General features: G+C 43.8%; 1 protein-coding gene across 1 annotated transcript in view; it reads left to right on the top strand.

Annotated features, from left to right (window-relative positions):
• The window catches only part of EYS (EGF-like photoreceptor maintenance factor), a 765,120-nt gene that overhangs the window by 303,434 nt on the left and 438,419 nt on the right, over window positions 1-23,267 (top strand). The window contains exons 23-24 of the mRNA XM_087882471.1: window positions 13,946-14,117; window positions 14,676-14,754. Of these exons, the coding sequence (XP_087738597.1) occupies window positions 13,946-14,117; window positions 14,676-14,754 (251 nt within the window). The remainder of the gene's footprint in view (window positions 1-13,945; window positions 14,118-14,675; window positions 14,755-23,267) is intronic.

Below are 23,267 nucleotides of genomic sequence, written 5' to 3'. Positions count from 1 at the left end.
TTCTGAAGAGTTGGACTGGTCTTCCAATCTTAGGAATTTCTAGCGTCAGTTTGATATCTCTAATCTGAATTGATTTGTCATTTGCCTGGCTGCATGGGGAAAAGCTTGCCATCTTTATCTTATTAGCCCAAGTTTTGCTCTGTGTGGAAGGGAAGAATAACACAGATGGAAAAAGGAAAGCAGTCATTCTTAGTGATGGCAGCTCTGTTGCTAAAGGAGGTAACTTACTAGAAACTTGTTAAATCCAGTCTAAACGCATTTCTGAATGAAATTCAAAATATTTGCAGCAACAGATAAAAAGTATAACATTAATTTCTGTGTATAAATGCAAAAATAGAAGAATAGATTGAGGTGAATTTGTTGCTAAAAAACAACAACAATGATAATGCATGTTAGACTGAAAGAAATGGTACCAGTGAAGTAGCAAGGCAAAACAAGACCACACTGTAGTAAGCTGGGATGAGAACCAAGCCAGAAGGAAGGGTTACTTCTCAAGGAAAAAAAACCAAACCAATACTGCCTTTTTTCCCCTTAGAAATAACTGGTCAGTGCATGAAAGCAGACAAGATAAGATAAGGGTCGATATTTAGAAGGAAAGCTAACACTGTAATAAATGAAGGGAAGGAGAAATACAAATAACACAATCCCTAGCTGCAGCAGAAAAAAAATTGAATTGTGTTACCTGGGACTTTCCTATTAACCCTAACTCTAACCCCTTGAAAATTATTAGGGCTGTATTAATATATGCCTTAACCTGAGCTCCTTTTCACAAATGTAGACACATAGCTGAACCTGTAAGATGAAAGATGGGAGGTCTCAAATCTTCTTTCACAGAAACCCTTTGCGCTTTCAGATCAGTAGCTGTGTAAAGGTGTTCCAGGTTGTATATGTGTAGAAATTTCTTTAAAACGCACTCCAAAATACATATTGTATTAGCGCTGATTTTCAATACCCACATCCCATCCAATGTATAAAAACCTGGCTGATTGAAGTAGTACCTGGCTGATTATATTGTTCCAATCTATTTAGATGGAACATTGCTGCTCATGAGTTTGGCTGGGTAAACTGCAGCTTGATTGCCAGCGAACAATGAAGTAAAAAGGCAACTGAACTATGGAAGCATAATAACTAACTGAAATTCTCCAGCAGAATTTCCTGATCATCAAAGCTATCTTGCCATTCTTTCAAATTAAGGTCTTTATCTCAAAGACATGTCCATTAATTCCTGTGCACTCTATGGCCAGACCAGGGGTCAGCAACCTGTGGCTCTGGAGCCACATGTGGCTCTTTCACCTCTCTGCTGTGGCTCCCTGTCACTCAAAATATGCGTCACAACCACCAATGTGCGACACCCACCAGCATGCGATTTATTGGGCTTTTCAACCCCCAGTAGGCCAACCATGGATAAATCCAAGAAAAGAAAAGATTCAGAAGAAAACAGAACATTTAATTCAACTACATATGATAGTTTTATGGCCGCTCAAGAAATAGTAAGGGTTTTGTGGCTCCCGGTGTTTTCTTTTCTGTGGGAAATGGGTCCAAATGGCTCTTTGAGTGTTTAAGGTTGCAGACCCCTGGACCAGACCATCTTTAATCTGATCTTCCCTTCTATCAACTCCTCCTGCTCCTCCTCTCATCAAAAGAAACATCACCATAAGCTTCAGCTGGTGCAAAATGCAGCCGCGTGGGTTGTGATGGGAGAATCCCGATACTCCCATGTTACACCCCTCCTGCGTAGCTTGCATTGGTTACCAGTTGCCCTCCGGGTGAGATTCAAGATACTGGTGATGACCTATAAAGCCCTACATGGCTTAGGTCCAGGATATTTGGCGGAACACCTACAGCTAGCAATTATATCCCATCGCCCGGTTCACGCCCATAGAGAGGGCCTGCTCAGGGTGCCATCGGCTAGACAGTGCCGGCTGGCGGCCCCCAGGGGTAGAGCCTTCTTGGTGGGTGCGCCCACTCTCTGGAATCAACTTCCCTTGGAGCTCCGATTAACGCCTGACCTTCGCACCTTCCATCGTGAATTAAAAACTTGGCTTTTTAAATCGCTTGACCTGGTCTGATGGGGGGGTTTTAAGGGTTAACATTTAAATTTTTTAGATTTTAGATTTTATTTTGTATTGTGGCTTGTGTTTTTATTATTGTGAGCCGCCCTGAGTCCATTGGGAGATAGGGTGGCATATAAGACGAATAAAATAAATCAATAAAATAAATAAATAAGGATATCTTCTAAAACATATTCAGCCATCAATGTTCTTGTTCAGTAGTTCACAAAGGACTATTTGTGAGCTGGTCAGTACAACCTTTGACATTTCAAATAGTAAGATAATGTAAGCCAGGACTCAATGTGATCATGATTAATAGCCCTATAGATAGCATTATTAGCAAGAACATATAACTTGATTTGAACTCAGCACTTTCAACTCACAAAATGCAGACCTCCCCATTGTATACTAAATGCTCCATTAGCTCAGTTAATGGGAATGGAAAGTTCAATGTCTCTGCAAGTTCAGATAATAAGAGAACAGTGCATGTGAGGAGTCTAATCAGGTACATTCATGTTTTCCTTAATTAGGGCATTTATTTCTGTTCAGCGAGGGGTTCTTGTAAGCTTGCTTCTGTTCACTTATAAAGGGAACTTTAGCACTTAAAACGGCAAAGCCACAATTCTTGAATATACTGCAGTTTATTAGCTGCAGAATTAAATCTGTAAGATTATTTCTGCAAGCGTAGTTGTCTAGATTTACTGAGGCCAAGGCAAATATGTGATTGGAGAGTGTCATTTCCCAATCCCTCAAAAAACAGACTGAAATCAATCAGCCTTCATTTTTATTTCTGCTGTTTTGAAAAAAGCTGAAAGCACATAAGGAGGACCACTGCTTGCTTCCAACCAACCCAGAGTAGAGTACTATTAAACGTCAAATTCAATTACCTTCCTCCACACCCACAACCACTAAAGCGGCAAAAGTGCCCTGATTTCCTTTCCAGACAGGAGAGAAATAAAGTGGATTTCTAGTGGATTTTTTTCATGTTTCTAGTCCATGCTGTGGGCATATGGCCGTTTATTTGAACTACAAAAAAAGTTTCCAACTGACAAATTATCTTTCTTCCTGCTTTTAAAATCCTGCTGCAACTGTGAAGGTGAAATGATAGCCTATTGTTATTTTTACAACCAGGCACTTTGCACTGGACCTCTGACATAGTTGCCTGCTCCTTGGAGTGAGGTAGTAGAGGATACATTTTAAAGTGAGGATTCTCAACTTCTGTTTGGAGGAAGATTGCATTAGATGCGGTGTGGCATAATGAGGGCTACAATTTAAAAAGTAGATGACTCATTTTAGGAAGGAGGTTGAGATGTTAACCAGATTGTTTAGAGCAGGGATGGGCAATTAATTTTCTCAAAAGTGGGACTGTTATGGAGAGCTGTAAAGGTGCAGAAGCATGCATGCCCACACATATCTAAATTTAAAAAAAAAATAGCAGTTCAAAAGAAAAGCAATTTATATGGGCCGGACAGGAACAGCCAAAGGGCTATATGTGGCCTGGGAACCATAAAATGCCCAGGCCTGCTCTAGACCAGGCCTGCTCTAGACCAGTATTCCCCAACCTTTCTGGCTTTGCAGACCAGCAGGAGAGGGGGAGGAGAGAAGGAATGGTTCTACACAAGTGGCTGGCAAGTGTGTGCGCCAGGGGTGAAATGCTCCTGGTTCGGACCGGATCGCTCGATCCGGTAGCAATGGCAGTGGGTGGTTTGGAGAACCGGTAGCAAAAATCCCTGTGCCCCCTCCCCCCACCATGCCCAGCTGACCCGCATGATCATCAGAGGCTTTTTTTTTTGTTGTTTAAAAGCATTTTTTCTACAACCTCTTCCGATGATCAGAGGCTTTTCAAAGCATTTTTTTCTCCAACCTCTTGGCCGAAGAGGTGGTAAAAAAAATGCTTTGAAAAGTCTCTGACGATCCCAGCTGAGTTCCCTGATTGGCAGAGAGGCATTTTTTAAAGAGCCTCTCTGACAATCCCAGCTGAGTTCCCTGATTGGCAGAGAAGCATTTTTTAAAGAGCCTCTCTGATGATCCCAGCTGAGTTCCTGATCGGCAGAGAGGCTTTTCAAAGCATTAGAAAAAATGCTTTGAAAAGTTTTTTTTTTAAAAAAAGTTGGTCATGCCGACCCAGTCACATTACCCCCACCACCAAGCCACGCCCACAGAACCAGTAGTAACAGATTTTACATTTCACCCCTGGTGTGCACCCACAGCTTCATTTGAGTGAGCTCACAGAAATGGGGATACACATGCACACACACACTTGCCCACAGCTTCTGCAGCCTGGTTCTGAATGGCTCATGGCCCAGTAGTGGGCAGTGGTCTACAGGTTTGGGCCCTGCTCTAGAGGTTAAAAGATCAGGCTAGAAACTGGGAGCTCATGAGTTCCAATCCCATTTTAGGCCTGAAAACCAGTTGGGTGTCTTTTGGCCAATCACTCTCTCATCCCAACCCACCTAGCAGAGATGTTGGTGTGAGGAAAATAAGAGGAGGAAGGAATATTAGGTATGTTCGCTGCCTTGAGTTATTTATATAAAAGAAAGTAGTAAAGACAAGATACAAATAAATAAGTCCCCTTTGGCAAGATGGGTGCCACACAAATTTGATAAATAATAAAATAAATAAATCTGCATGGTTTAAGGCTCTTATTCTGCTTCTTAATACTGCCCCCACCCCACCCTACAGAAGGACAGTGGGAGGGCGTTTAAAGCAGGGATACATGTTCTAAATAAAGTTTATTAAAAGGATGGTGAAAATCAAAGCAGAAGGTGACAAAAGGCAAGAGTTCTCACCAAAATGAAAAGACTACTTATATACGCTTTGCAGAGTTATGTTGCTGTCAAGAAAAGGTAATTGTGGAATGATATAAAGAGTTCACATGAAGCTGCCCTTAGAACTATAGCTAATATTGTTATTTTTAATTTAGGAATCTAATGCCATGGGACAGCTAAGTTCCAGATATGTGCTCAAAATTTTCTTTGAAATTCCCTTCTTGGCTAGTAGGATAGCATGGGGGAAAAAACAAGTCTTAAGCAAGTGAGCGGGTGAATCACAAACTCGGTTGTTTTACCTGTATACCAATGATATTTTATCACTTCTTCTTTACTACAACCAAGAAATTCTCTTGCAGGAATTTTATTCACATATGTACACTCCCTTGTTGCCAGTTTGCATGGGAAAATAGTTTTTATAACACCCAGGAGTGCCTACAGATGTAGCTTCCATAATCAGGTTCAAACCCATGTAGACATTGTATATCAAATCAGTGAAATGGGATTCATATGTTATCTGATTTGATACAGCGATGAGGCAATAAAAGATTATTGGGAATTCCCTCTTTCTGTTAACCATAGCAGAAGGAAGAAAAGTAGATATTTCCCTGCAGCTAGTCCAAATCATAGAGGAGCTTCTTTCTCCAACCCCATCCCAGAATAAAAAGTACAATAGGACATGTTGGGGTATATGGATTTGCCCAAATGGCTCCATTCATTTTCACAGTATGGTTTGTAGACTAGAAACAGAAGTTACAAAAGGCACAAAATTGGGCCAATTTAAAACTATCTTTCTTTTTACCCACCCTGCTTTCCCTGCCTTCCTTAAATGAAATTCTTCATTATCTATAAAGAGCATTTCTGGCTTCATGTCTCCTTATTTTGCCTGACCTACAAGATTAGGAGTCTGTGGCTGGCAAGAGTATCTGCACCACTTAAACCACCCTTCATGAGGCCCAGGCTGTTCTCCTTCCCATTCATCAATCAGTTAAATACCTTCATTCAGTTCTCACTTTATGTCTCACCTATCTTTCTCTAAACTCAAAATTAGTACACGAGGGGTATCCTCTCATTTTATAGTCCAAGAAAAAGCTTGTGACATAGGTCTAGCTCAGCTGCAGACCATCCCATTGTCACCCATTGATGTCCATGAGCAAGTAGAAAAGTGAACTTATATCTTCTTGGTCTTACCCCAACATCTTTTTCCAATTAATGGCCAATTTGTAATGTTTAGTTTATTAATTGTCCTACAGCTGTTACCATCATAGTCTTCCCCCCCACTTAGTATTCCTACTATCTGGACTACTGTAACGCTCTCTACATGGGGCTCTCCTTGAAGAGCGCTCGGAGGCTCCAACTGGTCCAGAATGCAGCCGTGCAGGTGGTTATGGAAGCGACTCGGCGCTCCCATGTAACACCCGTCCTGCACGAGCTGCACTGGCTCCCGGTGGTCTTCCGAGTGCGATTCAAGGTGTTGGTCACCACCTTTAAAGCGCTCCATGGTTTAGGACCGGGGTATATACGAGACCGCCTGCTGCCGGCAACAGCCTCCCACTGGCCAATACGCTCCCACAGAGAGGGGTCCTCAGGGTGCCATCGGCCAAACAATGCCGACTCGCGACACCCAGGGGGAGAGCCTTCTCTGTGGGGGTACCAGCCCTCTGGAATGAGCTGCCCCTTGAGATTTGTCTCATCCTTGACTTGCGTACCTTTCGCCGCGCCTTGAAGACCCTCTTGTTCCAACAAGCCGGCCTGGCCTAATACAAATTTTAGAATGGGTGTATGTGTGTTTTAATCTATGGGCCAAATTTTTATATATTCAATTTTAAATTGTTTTAAATTTTGTACATTTATATGTTTATATAAACATTTATATGTTTATATTAAAATATGGCTGTACACCGCCCTGAGTCCTTCGGGAGAAAGGCGGTATAGAAATCTAATAAATGCTAAATGCTAATGCTAATACTTCATTTTACTTTGTGTCTCATTGCTGCCCAGTTCTCTTGTCTTCTGTCTCATAATAATTCTGAAATTATTATGATTTCATAATAATGAAACCTTTGAAATTATGTGAGCTCATGTACATTACATAAGGCATTATCTACATTTGTAATCTCTGAACTGAGCTATGCTCTTTCCATTCCTATTTTCATCAACTTTCCGAACGTCTTGCTGCAGCTGGAAGGCCATTCAACATGCCCTTGAAATATGAATTCATAGAATATGAATACAAGAGATTTCCATAGAAGAAAGTTGCCCTCCATGCCTGAAGATTGCCCTTCCCCTCTCTTTTTGCATACTGAATCATAAAAATTGGGAAAAGGTGCAACACATTTTGGATTCAGGCTGTTTTGCCATTTTGAGCATCTCACACATAACACAAAAGTTCTGTGTTCGGGGAGCTTTATTGTGAGATCACAACAAAAGTTGTTGTTTTACTTCAGGTGCAGAAGAAAACCATTCTGAACAGCAGTGTTTTGAGAGTTAAGGTTCTAAAAACCCTAAGCCTTTCTATCTTAAAACTTTTTTTCTCTTTTCAAAATGGACTGTTTCAAGTGGGAAAGTTTGATTTAAAGTCTGGAACAAAATATTCAATTTGTTTTTTAAAATATCCTTTGATGGAGCAACCTGATGTAGACTATTAAAATATAGTTTTTAAATGGACTTCTTTTGTTCCAAGCTCAAAGCAAAACACACTTCCTATTTGGAGCATTCCCCTGTGAGAAACCAAGTTTGGTTGCAAGTGCTATGATGTCAGAATTATAGGAGCTGCTAAAACTAAAAATGATTTACAGCAAGATACTATACCACTTATCATATTCAGCTTCATAAAAAAATAATTAACAAGTTTTCAAAATTATGCAAGGAAATTTTCAAACAAAATTCAAACACAAAATTAGAGGAAAATATGTAGACACTAACCAAATTCCCAATCTATATTTAATCTGGTGTGCTCTATTTGTTTTGGATCTCATATTTCTTGAAATTTGAGGCCCAGTTCACATGTCATTGCAGTCAACAAACTCTCTGGACAACTGCAGCCCTGTCTTTTAGATTGACCTCCTAAGGTATTGTGAAATTAAAAGTATGTAACATAACTGAACACTATTTTAAATTCCTAGTGGAAGTGCCTTTTTATTTTACTTGTGTTTTAATCCAGGAGCTAAGCATAGCACACACATACAATGGAGTTACTTCCTATTTATGCTTGATCTCTTGCTCTTTTGATAAGATAACTAGAGAAAACTTCTTGTTAAGTGAAAATAATATAACAAATAACAATTTTCTATATTTTCTGTTATGTCCTTATAAGGACATCTGCCCGGATTGGCTGCGAGCCATCAGGCGGGAGATTTGAATCCCTGTCAAGGGGCGGTGCGTCTGCCGGGAGCGAATATAAGGAGAGCCCCGGCAGCGCGCCTGCAGTCTTGTCTTGTTACTTTTGTAGCTAATAAAGTTACTTAATGTATCGAGCTGGTCACCTGATCTAACACTGGCGACGAAGGATTAGAGAGGAGAACCTGAACAAGACTCGTGGCACGATCGCCACCCAGCTGAAGACCCGAAACCACAGCGACCCTCAGAATGGCAACTCCGCAAGCTCCGATTGCCGCACTGAACCCATTCGACCCATCCCGAGAGAAGTGGAGGTCGTACATGGTCCAATTTCGTCAGTTCCTGCGAGGCAATGGCTACCAGAACCTCGATGATGAGCGGAAAAGAGCCCTCTTCCTGGCTCACTGCGGATCGGACGTTTTGGAGATGGCGATTGACCTCGTGGCACCCAGGGACATTGAGGAGATGTCCTGGAACGACCTGCAAGAAGCCCTGCAGGAGCATTACGCACCCACAGGCACCCCAATCGCAAACAGGTTCACCTTCCAGCAGAGAAACCAGCGGGAAGGTGAATCCATCAAAGAATTTGTGGCAGCGCTTCGCCAGATCGCTGCCAACTGCAAGTTCGATAATGTGGACAACGCCATCCGAGACCGCGTTGTTTTTGGAATGAGAGATGTGGGTCTGCAAAAGAAGTTCCTCAGCCGGAAGAGGATACCACTCAAAGACGTCCTTGACGAAGCAACAGCGGCCGAAACATCCGAGAAGGCAGCTGCCGCGATGGTAAAAGCTAGAGGGATCCATAAGATCCACAAGTCGGCTCTGACCTCATCAGACGACTCAACAACGCAATCCGAGTCTGATGAGGAAAGGGCTGTCCACAAGGTTTCCCGTCCCCCCCAGGCGGGAAAACCCACAGCAGGGCGACCGGGGAGAACGATGCGGCAGCTGCAAAGGCGACCACCCCAGGGCAACCTACAGATGGAGGGACGCGACCTGCCGCCGATGCCTGAAGAGGGGGCACATCGCCGAGGCCTGCAGACCTGCAGATCCAGCCCCGGAACCGCCCAGATCACGATTCCGCGAGAATCGCAAAGATAACCAGAGGACATCCAAACGGTCCTCGAACCAGTCCCGGCGCGGGGAGGACGACTATCCCCGCAGCAGAACGGTGCACCAGACAACCATCGCTCACACAAGTGATGAGGGGACCACCAAGTTCCACGTGACGCTGATGGCGGAAGGGTCACCGTGCAAGATGGAGGTAGACTCCGGGTCCGCCTACTCCATCATGGACTGGCAGCACCTACAGCAGCTGAAACCATCCTGCAAGAAGACCCAGCTGAAAACCCCTAAGTCGAGGCTTGTGGACTTCAACGGAAATCCCATCGGAATCCTGGGCAGAACCACCATCCACATCACATACAAGGACTTTAACGGAGAGCTGCCCATCACCATCGTGGAGAACAGCCGACCGAACCTGTTGGGAGTGGAGTGGTTTAAGCCGCTGGGGCTTTCCATTGAGGGCATCCACGAAATCCATAGGGATGAACTCGACACCATCCTCGAAGAGTTCAAAGAAGTCTTCGATGGTAAACTGGGGAAATTTGTGGGGAGGCCAATTTCCTTCAATCTGGACAAGGGAATCACCCCAATCAGGCTGAAGCCCCGCCGAGTTCCGTTTGCCCTGCGGCCTAAAGTAGACGAGCAGCTGGATAAGCTGATCGCCCAGGGCGTCCTGGAACCGATCGATCATGCCTCATGGGAGACCCCCATTGTGACCCCACTGAAGCATGATGGGTCTGTGTGCACCTGCGCCGACTACCGTTGTACCATCAACAAGGCGTTGGCACAGAGCGCATACCCAGTCCCAGTGGTGCAACACCTGCTGCATTCCCTGGGATCTGGCTCAATTTTCGCGAAACTGGACCTGGCCCAGGCTTACCAGCAACTGCCAGTGGATGAAAAAACGGCGGAGGCACAAACAATTGTCACGCACAGGGGGGCATTCAAATGTAACCGCCTCCAATTTGGAGTCAGCGCTGCCCCAGGCATTTTCCAATCTATGATGGAACGCCTTCTCCAAGGCGTTCCAGGGGTGGTACCTTACTTCGACGATGTGCTCGTCTCAGGTGACTCACGAGCTCAACTCCTTGAACGGCTCAGGCTTGTCCTGCAGCGGTTCAAGGCCAAGGGCTTGAGAGTCAGGCGGGACAAGTGCACCATAGGAGTACAGGAAGTCGAGTTCCTGGGCTATCTCATTGATAGCACTGGCATCCACCCCACCAAATCAAAAGTGGAAGCAATCCATGAAGCTCCAAGCCCAAAAAACAAAACGGAGCTTCAGGCTTTCCTTGGGTTGCTCAACTTCTACGCCATTTTCTTAAAACAGAAAGCCACAGTTGCTGAGCCACTCCACCGCCTGCTGGGGAAAGCGGCTTCCTGGAAGTGGGGCCAGGAAGAGGAAGCAGCATTCCGGGCCATAAAAGGACTATTGACATCCAAGAGCGTTCTCATCCAATACAGCGAGACGCTCCCCATCAAGCTGACCTGTGATGCGTCACCTTACGGGGTGGGGGCAGTCCTCAGCCACGAACTGCCCAACGGCTCGGAAGCCCCGATCGCTTACTTCTCGAAGACCATGTCCAGCGCAGAACGGAACTACAGTCAGCTGGACAAAGAAGCCCTGGCCATCGTGGCAGGAGTGAAGCGCTTCCACGAATACCTCTACAGAAGACGCTTCACCATAGTCACCGACCACAAGCCACTCCTGGGACTCCTCGCAGGCGACCAACCCACCCCGACCTTCATGTCCCCGCGGATGACGAGATGGGCCATCTTCCTAGCCGGCTACTCCTATAGGCTCGTGCACCAGCCAGGCACAGCCATAGGAAATGCCGACGCACTCAGCAGATGCCCATCGAAGAATCCGGTCGAAGACCCAGCCCCCACGCTCCACCTATTCCACATAGACGATGACGCCAGCTGTCCAGTCTCATCAGCAGATGTGGCCGTTCACACCCAAAAGGACCCCACACTCCACCAAGTGAAGTCCTGGATCCTCAGAGGGTGGCCATCGGAAAAAACGGAGGAGAGGTTCAGCCCGTTCGCCAGGAAACAGAAGGAGCTGTCCACCATCAAGGGCTGTCTGCTATGGGGAGACAGGGTGCTGATTCCAAGCACTCTGCAACGGCGGACGTTAGAGACTCTGCACAAAGGGCATCCGGGCATCGTCCGCATGAAGGCCCTGGCACGGAGTTACGTCTGGTGGCCCTCCATGGACAGAGACATTGAGCAATGGGTCTCCAGATGTGACCCGTGCCAAGAAGTTCGCCCGGCACCGCCACAATCCGAAGTCGCGAAGTGGGAGACCCCCAGCAACCCCTGGTCGAGGATCCACATCGACTTCGCGGGTCCGATGCAGGGGCGACACCTCCTCATCGTGGTAGATGCTTTCTCCAAATGGCTCGAGGTGGTGCCCATGGCATCTACCACAACAGAAGCGACGATCCGAGCCCTGCGCCATCTGTTCGCCACACATGGACTACCGGACGTGCTGGTCTCGGACAACGGCCCCCAGCTCACATCCCTGGCCATGGAGTCCTTCCTGGCAGGACTGGGCATCCGCCACGCCCTGTCCGCCCCGTACAGGCCGGCCGGAAACGGACAAGCTGAACGCATGGTCAGACTCACCAAAGAAGCCCTCACCAAGATGGGCCCGGGAGACTGGCAAGAACGCATAGACAACTTCCTCCTCACCCAGCACATCACGCCACATGCCACCACCCACAAGAGCCCGGCCGAACTACTAATGGGCAGAAGGTTGAGGTCACCCCTGGACCGGCTGCACCCCCAATACAGCCCGGAAGTGACCGCAACCGCCAGCCGCCCGCTTCGCGCCTTCAGCAAGGGAGATTCAGTTTTCGCGCTGAATTTCAACGGCTCTCCTAAGTGGCTGAAGGGGAAGATTGCCAGCACAACCGGCCCCAAATCCTACACCGTCGAGTTGGAAGATGGACAGGTCTGCAGACGCCACATCGACCAACTCTGGAAAAGGTGGGGGGGAGCACACGAAAACCAGCCTGACGAGGGAGGCCTACAACACCCAGACGAGGTAGGCCTCCAACACCCCGGCGAGGTAGACCTACCACACCCAGACGAGGTAGTCCTACGACACCCCGGCGAGGTAGGCCTACGACACCCCGATGAGGTAGGTCTACCACACCCCTGCGAGGCAGAGCAACGCCATCCCGACGAGGTCGGCCCAGCTCACTACCAGGTACTGTCACGTCGGCAGTCCAGCGAGGTAGACCGGGGCCAACCGCTCGGGAGATGGCAACACCAACCCAGCCAGGTGGGCACCCGGCACAGCAGGGCCAGGGACCACCAACCCAGCCCGCGAGTAGACCGGGACCTGCCCAGTGAAGGAGCAGCGCACCCCACCAGTGATGGCAGCCTACACCAGCCCAGCCAGGGAGACCGCAGTTCCAGGCGAGTAGACCGGGACCCAGCCAAGGCGGGCACCCCACTACCCATGGGCGAGGGTGGCACACGACTCCCCGGCGAGAGGGACCCCCGCCCATCTCAGAGAACAGCCAGCGGACAACAACCCGACCCGGATGACCCCAGGCACCACCCGACGGTAGACCAGGGACTAGGGGGAAGGGAAAGCCAACAACAACCCGGCCAGGGAGACCTACACCACCCCGGCAGGGGAGACCTCCGCCGCCCCGCAGAGATAGTCCCGCAACAACATCCCGACCGGGTCGACCACCACCAACCAGACGGGGTAGACCAACGCCAACCCAACCGAGGGGACCAACGCCACCCCTGCGAGGTCGGACAACACGATGCAAGCCAGCACCACCCGCGACCAGCGGACCGGAGGGCACCGAGCGGAACCACCACCCAACCGGCAGCAGGCCGAACCACGACCGAACCGCAGCTCCCGGGAGACCAGGGAAGAGCAAGCGACAGACTTACCGAGACTCAGACGCTCTTCCCGGGTCGGAACCGAGCAATCGAGACGAGGCGATAGATCCACAGGCCAGGAGGAAGACCAACAGAACCAGCCACCCAAGGTCTGTGGTCCGGCCGGAGGCGCTGGGGGTGACCCCGCTCACTCGACAACCGAACCGAGCCCGGTTCCGGAGAGGGAACCAGGAGACGAAGGAGCCCCATCCATCCAGGCTGGAGACGGAGAAGAAGTGAGACTGCGCAGGTCAGCTAGGGTGCCGAGGTGTCCTACGTACCTGCGCGATTACGTGACTTTTGTGAACGAGATTGACAGTTCGGACTAAGGGGGGAGGAGTGTTATGTCCTTATAAGGACATCCGCCCGGATTGGCTGCGAGCCATCGGGCGGGAGATTTGAATCCCTGTCAAGGGGCGGTGCGTCTGCCGGGAGCGAATATAAGGAGAGCCCCAGCAGCGCGCCTGCAGTCTTGTCTTGTTACTTTTGTAGCTAATAAAGTTACTTAATGTATCGAGCTGGTCACGTCTTCATTTCCTGCGCCTGATCTAACATTTTCAGTTGCACGTATAGCATTCAAAGAACTTGGAGCTACTCTAAGGACTATTGTGTGTGGTAACTTAACTTAAAAAGAACTATTATGTATGGTAACTTAACTGTAAAGTAGATTGCAGGTCTGTATTTAGGCTCTTTTTTAAAAAATATGTCTACAAAAGGATTTTTTAAAAAAACTAATAAAGAATCAGTCCTCTCTTAAAGACTCAAAACAGGACAAACAAGAAACGTTACTTTTCCTTTCATAAAACTGTGTTTCAGGTAAGCAGTGTGAAGTGGATATAGATGAGTGTGCCTCAGCACCTTGCCTCAACAATGGAACCTGTGTTGATCACATCAACTATTACAACTGTCATTGCCAACGTGGTTTTACTGGCATAAAATGTGAAACAAATACTGATGAATGTTCCTCAACACCTTGTCTTCATGGAAGGTGATTCTTGGTATTATTATTTTTTTACTTTTATTACCCTGTTGTTGTTTTTTTAAAAAAAGGGCTAGCAATGTTTAAAATTTAATGTCTGGAAAGGTTGTTGCAGATATTTCAAATTATATTATTCCATAAAATCAAAGCATAGGCACAGCTAATGGATAACAGGTGTTGCCAGTTTAAGCTAGTGCAATATGGTGGTACATTATCTCATTTCTTCTTTCATTTGAATGTAATGACACACAGTAATTTTCAATAAATGATTGAAATTAGATGTTAATATTCTTAACGTTGGCTTCCCATACTCTTTGCATTCTGGCAGATTGAAACATGTTTTGGTTTGTTTGTTTGTTTATTTGTTTTGGGAAGTAGAGGCCAATATATATGGTGTGAAAATACTACAGGAAGGGTTTTCAACATAAACTTGTTGAAATCAGAAATCAGAAACATATCAGAATTAATCTCAGGTGTTATAGGCATAGCAAAATAATATGCTTGGTATTTCGTCTCAAACACAAAAATTACTTTGGGTCGTATATAAAACAGTACTTTCTTTTTCAGATGCATTGATCTCATAGATGGATATCGATGCAGCTGTGTTCCTGGGTGGACCAGCTCAAGATGTGAACTTAATGTTAATGTAAGTATTCTCTTTAAGACAGAGGACTGTCAAACATATGAGATTTAGTCAAACCCATACATTTTGGGATAAAGGTGATATATTCTGGAACTCAAACTGTATGGCATTTAAAGGTATAATTTGGAGTTGTTTTCTTTAAATAAGCATAAGGAAACTTTGCATGAACTACAAGACTACTACTTCTTATCTAACACTGTGGTCCAGAACTCACTAGTTTGCACCTTTGAGTAAAATAATAAATATAAAGTTTGCTGCTCTTGAACTACAAGAAAGTTCATAGGAGCTGGCAGTCTCTAAAATTTCCATGTTCCAGAACAGTCTGGTCAAATTCAGCAATCTCTATTCTCCTGAAGCCCCCTCCACCTCTTCTGACATTGTTCCAGAAGATCCCTGAAATCTATGAAGAACTAGAAGAGCCTTTGGGCTAGAAAGATACATCTTTCTCATCATTCCATTTGTAGAAATCTCCGCTGGACTTGAAGATCCAGTGGTCTTTTCTTTGGGTGACAAATTCTTTTTTATGGAAGGATGGAGCACAGCATACTATAATCTAGTGGACAATGAGAAAAATGCTCTAGACATTGTTGAATAAAGTGGCTCAGAGTTGGACAGATTGGATTATTCAGATCAAGGTGATGAAGGTCTGGTTTGGCTCAGTTCACTGAGAATGCTTAATTCTGTCTGTCATGAGAAAATGGGCAGAATCTTTGGCATTGTTTCTCTGACCACCTGTTTGTTAGATCCATATCCCTTCTGGCTAGGAAAGACCACCTGGGACATAATATGTGGAATCAGAAGTGCTGCTTTTTTTATTGCAGTGCCTGCTCTCTGGAGAGCATCCCTCTGGAGATAGGAATGGCTTTGACCTGTTAGCCTTCCATAAATTTTTAAAAACCTGGATATTCCCCAGGCCTATGGACTGGGAGATTAAGCAGTTTCTCCTGGTTAAATGGATATTACTTTCTTTTTTATAAATTGAATTGGTTGATCATTTATTAGCTGTATTGTTGATTTATTTTTGTTGGTTTTAATATAACCGATCTGTTCTGACCTAGGCTACTTTAAAAAGCAGGAAGCAGAGTCTTGATCCTGGCAAAACCTCTTTTATTTACATGACTGTGAATTACTTTCATTCACAGTCATCAAGGCTTGTCCAAACAGTTTTTCAAAGGAATATTTATCAACACACCTTATCTCGCTTGGCAAGCTGCCATGTAACTTGTGTCCAAATGCAGGGTGCAGGGTGTTGTATACTAAATAGGAGTGGAGCATAGGCTCCACTCAGGTCCGCCAAACCGGTGGGAAAATACTTAAAGCTCATTGGCCAAGCCACCTGACAGCTCCCTATAAAAGGGCAAGCTGTCAGACGAGCTGGCTGCTGCGTTACTGATCTTCTAATAAAGAGCTGCTGTTACTGTGAGAGCTGTGTCCTGTCTCTTCTATCGCCTGATCCAACACAGTGTAAGACAATACTTGGCACAGAGCCTCTTAGAGTCACAAACAGAACTTTCCACTCTTGAAATGACTGAACGAATGAATTGTTTCTTGCAAAAGCCCCCTCCCCGTTCTCTCCTCTTTTGTTTCCTATGGGAGGGGCCAGTCATCTCCAAGGTGTGGCTTTACTCCCAAATTGACCCTGCTTTCTTAGTTGTTCTTGTCTTCTGGCAGCTCTGTGCATGCGCACACTGGGAATGGGCTCCAGCTGTTCCTCTGCCTCACTGCTGTCTAGCTCCCTCTCAGCCTCCGACGCAGAGCCCTCGTCCGAGCTTTCTCCAGCCCCCAGGACTGGCCCATGTTCCTCCCCAACCTCCTCACTGTCCAACTCTGCTGGCCACCGGCAGGCCACAACACCATTCAGAGTCATTGCCATTGGTTGAAAATGCAGTGGCATGAGCCTTTATGGGCAGGTCTTGTTATATTCATATAACATCTCTGTTCTGCAAATTGTACTGGTTACCGCTAAGCTTCTGGGTGCAACTCGAATGGCAGTTATTATTTATAAAATTCTACATGGCATAGGGCCTACTTACCTGAGGGACCACCTCTCATGATTTCTGTCCATTCTGTACAAGCAAGACAGAACAGTCATGTTCTGGGTTCCATTGACTAAACAGTGTAACTGGACAGGACCTGACCAGTATCCACCTGAGAAATTCAAAATGATGCTATCCTGCATGCCTTTAAGCATGTCTTGAAAACCTGGCTTTTGGGGTTGGGGTAAATGGCTGCCAGACCCTTTTATCATGGGCATTATAAAAGGGAGATTTTTTTTTTATTACTGTTCCTTGTTGATGACTATTATTATTTTCTGATTTTGTGAGTTTCCTCTTTTTTTTTTCTTTTTTTTAAATTTGTAAGATGCCCAGAATAGATCTGGTGTCAGAGGGCTCTAGAAATGACGCAGGCAGAAAGACAGAGGCATGCATGCCTGCATAAAAGCATGCAAACAAAAAAGTTACAGTGCAGACAATCCATTGTTTAAAATAAAAGTATCTGTATCTAATAAAATTTCTGTTTTGTAGATATTAGCCAGCTAGCCTCATTCTCAGATAGTTTCAGTGTTTTTATTAAAACTTTAATTGATTATATATGTAATACACTTGCTCTAGAAAGGATTTCATATTAGAAGTTTTGTTCTATAAAATACCTCAATAGTACAAGAGCAGTTAAACAATTATTTACTATCTCCAGTTAGCATTCTAGGATAATTCATACTTTTTGCCTTGTGAAGTTCTATTTCTTTTGATTTTAGTAGCTCATCTTATCAATTCATTAAGAATTTGAGTTCCGTTAATGCATGATCTTGTGCATGTGGCAACTTCAGCACGTAAAAGGCTCTGAAAGGGAAGCTTAAAAAAACACACCATTACCCTTATGGTCAGTTCCATTGCTATATAAGCAGGCAACCAATATTCAGTGCTAACTATAAAGTGTCAGCTTCAAATGTCCTTCGTCTCAGAAGGTCAGGATATACAGCTCCTCTGCTCAATATTAAAAGCCAGGATAATGCACAGGAAATTTAACTGTGACAAAAGGTTTACAATATTGTTTCACTGGAAAGGGGAATGAACATAGAAAATAATTTATATTTCTTAGTTCTTGCATTCTAAACTGTCTTTGGAGTGCATTGGGATGATAGATCCAAAAGAGCCTGCTTTTGGAAGTTCACTAAAGTGTCTCAAACCAGGCATGCGGTGGCTCAGTAGCTAAAACGCTGAGCTTGTCAATCAAAAGGTCAGCAGTTCAGCAGTTCAAATCCCTAGTGCCGCATAATGGGGTGAGCTCCCATTACTTGTCCCAGCTTTTGCCAACCTAGCAGTTCGAAAGCACATAAAAAATGCAAGTAGAAAAATAGGGACCACTTTGGTGGGAAGGTAACAGCGTTCTGTGCATCTTTGGCATTTAGTCATGCCGGTCACATAACCACGGAGACGTTTTCGGACAGCGCTGGTTCTTCGGCTTTGAAATGGAGATGAGCACCACCCCCTAGAGTCGGGAACGACTAGCACATATGTGCGAGGGGAACTTACCTTTACTAAAGTGTCTCAAAAGGCACTTTTCTGACAACCTTTTCGAGATCTGAAATCAAAGACATCTACTTTTTTCAAAAAAAATCACCACCATGACAGTATGTATGATGTGTGATGCGTGCCTGTATCTGTGTTGTATGAGTATTCATTATAGTAAATGTATGTATAGCAACTGCATCTCTCACTCCACTTTGCCTCAGAATAGTGCTAGGTACGGTAGTGGGTGCAAAATACTGGCCAAGTTTCCAACATAATGTCTGGCTTACCATTTCTAGTTCTGCTAATGTTTTTTTATTTTTATTTTTATTTTAATTTGATTTATATGCCACCCTTCTCCAGAGACTCAGGGCGGCTTACAATGCGTTAAGCAATAGCCTTCATCCTTTTGTATATTTATACAAAGTCAGCTTATTGCCCCCACAAACTGGGTCCTCATTTAACCTACCTTAGAAAGGATGGAAGGCTGAGTCAACCTTGAGCCTGGTAAGATTCGAACCTGCAGAAATTGCAGGCAGCTGTGTTAATAACAGGGTGCATTAAACCACTGTACTACCAAGGCTCCTTGGTAGCCTCCCTTCCCAAGAAACTGTTGGACAATTTTTCTTCCCTTTGAAAGAGTCCCTGGGACCACACCATGGTTTATTTTCTGATTTTTTCCTGGATTTATATCTTGACTCAGTACAATCCCATTCAGATAATAGATGGGTTCATACATTGAATTAAGCCATTATGTGGGGTTCTGGATTTTGACATTACGGAGTGAAAACCCAGCTAAAGTGACTAGGTAAAATCATATTTCTACATTAAAAATGGTTCTTAATCTTGCTAACTGCTCTATGTTCTTTTTTCATTTTGTGCTTTCTAGTGTATTGTTTATGGGTGTGCGTGCTTTAAATTTTCATTGTAATTAGTTTATTCTTTGCTGCCAACCGTTCTGGGATTATATCTTCAGAGAGGAATAAAAATGCATAATACATAATAAATATGTACACTGGTCCTGTGGGTCTAATCCTTCACATCTATGTTTGGTTAGGGAGGAGCCAGAAATGCTAAAGGACTTCACTTTTCTCCATTCACCCCTGGAATGAGAGTCTTCTACCCAAACTCTCAGCTTTGTTCTTCTTCAGAAATGTGTCCCATTGTAATTACTTCAGTTAACGTTTGTGATTTTTCTTCGGGGAATCTGACTTATTGGATTTCCCTTTCTCATTTGTTCCAAAAGAGGCATTACATTTTCTGCAGAGCTTGTAACTTAATCCATTAAGGAACAGATGCTGATTCCTTCTGTTCTATTAGCACAACTATCTTAATGTGTATATTTCCTCAGAAACTAAATATAGGAAACGTGGGAAAAGATGCCTTTTCAAAAGCAAAAAGTTTTTACACGTATGTATGTATGTATGTATGTATGTATGTATGTATGTATGTATGTAAATAATTAGTGTTTTTCAAACTTGGTAATTTAAAGTGTATGGACTTTAATTCCTAGAATTCCCCAGTCAGCATGCTGTCTAGGGAATTCTGAGGGTTGAAGTCCACACATCTTAAAGTTGTCAAGCTTGGGAGGAAAAAAAACAGATATTCAAAATGATTGGCATCTCACAAGCCAGTAGTCTGCTTGGATTATTTGAAATTCTATCCAGCCAAACCATTTCTATATGTTTTCAAGAAACTTAAACCAGTGGTGGGTTGCCCCTGGTTGCCCCTGGTTCTATAGAACCAGTAGTAAAACCAGCGGGAGGCTCTGCCCACCGACCCCGACGTCATCAGAACACTTCTGCGCATGCTCAGAAGAGTGTGTGTGGGCACACGCAAAGCGAGCACATGCATGCGGCCCCGTTGCGAACCAGTAGTAAAGGTAAGTAGAACCCACCCCTGACTTAAACACAGCTCATTCTTTTCTATTTTCATATCTATTACACTGATAGTTCTGGAACTGGAAAAATTTGAGACAGGGCCTATGAGACAGATTGAATCTGAAGGCCAAAGGTTCTCCCTCTTATTTTAGAATAAAAACGTTGACAACAGTACTGTATATAGAAATGGAAAACCTGTCCCACTCTCACCTCAATCCTCCAGGGTGTCTCGTTGAACTGGAATTCTCTAGTACAACGTTGGAGGGTATCAAGGATTTTAAGACCAGCAAGGAAAGGGGAAAATTTAGTGCCAAAAAGGAGTCTGCATGCTTCTAATGTTATTCTTCCTCTAAAATTCAGGAGCTTCACCAATGTCATCAAGTGAAGTAAATTATCTTTAAGACCTCTCAGTGTTAGTGAAAGTATATTACCTGTCGGCTTTCTAGGATTTAAGCATCTCTCATTTGAAAATAACCCACCTACTATAACTAATATTTAGTTATTTAGCAATAATTGTCATTTTCTAGTAATTTAGGAAGTCAGTGGGAAGTGTCAAGAAGGTATTTTGAAATCTGAAATAAGGCTTTTTTTTACAAATATAACCCTCCTTCATTTGAAATTAACTATCAAAACAGTTTGTATTTTGCTTCTATATCGTGTGTGTGTCTTTATGCCTAGCTTTATTTATCATTCTAAAACTTCCCAATGATTGAAATGTTTTTTTTCCAGTGAATGATTAACTCAGAGTGATTTGCTCCCTACAAATTTCACATATAGAATACACAAGGAAGAAAACTATAAGAATAGTTTGAAGTGCTAACAAGCTAGAAGAAAATGAGTAGGAAAAAAGAAATAAAGTATTTTTTTAAGTTCATAAAAATAGAATGACACTAATTGGAAACTGCTGTTTCAAAAGAAAGACTGATTTTTTAAAAACAAAATTGACTTAGTAGGCTTCATCAAGTATTTTAATTAATTTAGTGCAGACTATAGGGTTGAGGTTTATTTTTAATAGTATGCAAAGTATCCCAGCCTTCTCATGGGATGTATAATTCAATTACTTTATATAATGTTTTGTAATAAATCACCCTACATTTCCCAGCTGGAATTCTGAGTAAGAAAGCACATTGTTTTCATATAGTCCCTTTTGGATTCATTTGCATTTCAGTAAAAATAACTGCATACATTTAAGTAAAAATAACTCCTGTGTCACAAGGAAATCTGTTTATTAGTGCACTGATTTACTTTAAAATATTCACTGGGTTTTTTCTGAACGTGGAAGCAATGTGTCTATACTAATTTGCAAAAATTATTTCACCTAAGGTACTTAGATTTATTATTTCAGAAGCTTGGCAGACAGACACTAACCTGTTGCAAAAGAATGGGGCAAATCACAACCTTATTCAGCTTGTGATTCAGTCTTGTATAATTTTGTGTTCCAGGTAGCCCTACGGTCATGATGAGGTATCATTAAGTATTTTAAAGTTTTTGGTGAAAAAAACATGTTATTACTATCATTTCTGTTGAGCTCAATGTTGAAATGTCTCAAAAGAGAGAAGGGGGGAAAATTCTAACAGGTACTGTTACTCAAAGCTTACAGTAGGTGGGGAAGAAAAGGTACCTAGAACCAGAGGACAAGATTCATTTCTTTTAAAAGCATATTATGATGCCTTCTTTTTGTATGCATCTTTCAAAGACAAATCTAGTTTTCTGTACATTTTAACCAGATAAAAGGCCTTGAAACTAACAGATTATGCTTAATTCTCCCACCTGTTTCACAACTGGACTCTGTTTTGACAGATATTTCAAATTCTATTTGATTTTTGACCCTACATGCCTACAAATGTTAAGCCCATGACATGATCTGCCAAAATTGCTCAAAAAGAGCATTTTGTTAAATATATTGTAAGTAATTCATCTCCCATAATGTTACCATACAGTATTTATAGGTAATTCTCATTTAATGATCAAATGTTTTACAAAGTTAGACTGGCCATGGAATGGGTGTTTTATGGCCAATAAAACACTCCCAGCCATCATAAATGGTTTCATTGAACCCCATGGTCATATGTTGGATGGATCAACTTTACGACCCATTATGGCAGCGGTTCTCAACCTGGGAGTCGCGACCACTTTGGGGGTCGAATGGCCATTTCACAGGGGTTGCCAAAGCCCTCTCTCGCCCCCCTCTACACCTTCACTCACCCTCACCCTCTGCGAAGGGTGAGGGTGAGACCAGTCCTCGAATTTACGACTGTCCTCACATTTTATGTTTTTTGCCCTATCTTATACCATGTTGAAGAGAAGCAGTTGTGAAATGAGTGACATGGTTGTTAAGAATGCTGCACAGGCATAAATGTGAGGATGGTCATAAGTGTGAGGACCAATCAAAAGTCCGAGGACCTGTCAGAAATGACTTTTTTCAGCCCTCTGAGTAGTCCCTATACACATAGCCATGGCCACCAGGTCACATGACCAGCTAGCCACACCCACCCAGTCACATGACCTCCAAGCCACGCCCACAAAATAAGCCACGCCCATAGTACCGATAGTAAAAAAAAATTAGAACCCACCCCTGGTTGGGGGTCACCACAACATGAGGAACTGTATTAAAGGGTCAGGGCATTAGGAAGGTTGAGAACCACTGCATTATGGCATTCTGCAGTTATGTGATTTGTGATTATTTTTTACCACTTTCCAGTATTTGTAGCAATAAACATCCATTCAAATGAATGGATTTGGTTAACAACTGCTGCAAAAATTACCAGAAAATTGCTTCCAGTCATGTGGGTGCTTCACCTTACAACCACAATGACTTACAACAGTAATTTTAATTATGTCAATTAAAATCGACATTATGGCTCAATTATGGTCATTAGATGAGAACTAACAGTAAATGTAATGTAGTTATATCCTCAAACAAAAGAAATCCAAATCTGGATCCAACTCCCACTTTATTCCTAATTAATATAAGATTAATGGCGGTATAAATAACTGCCACCAACTGAGCCCAGTTTCATTTCTTAAAGTACAGAACTTTACAAAGTACTTCACATTTCCATATAAAACCTTAAATAGGTCCAAAATGTACTGTATCCAATATTTTAAATTGAGATGGGCAGCTATG

This window comes from Pantherophis guttatus, chromosome 1 (assembly GCF_059756535.1).
Source record: "Pantherophis guttatus breed Tessera chromosome 1, ASM5975653v1, whole genome shotgun sequence".
Taxonomy (NCBI): domain Eukaryota; kingdom Metazoa; phylum Chordata; class Lepidosauria; order Squamata; family Colubridae; genus Pantherophis; species Pantherophis guttatus.
This window is presented reverse-complemented; position numbering and strand designations above follow the sequence as displayed.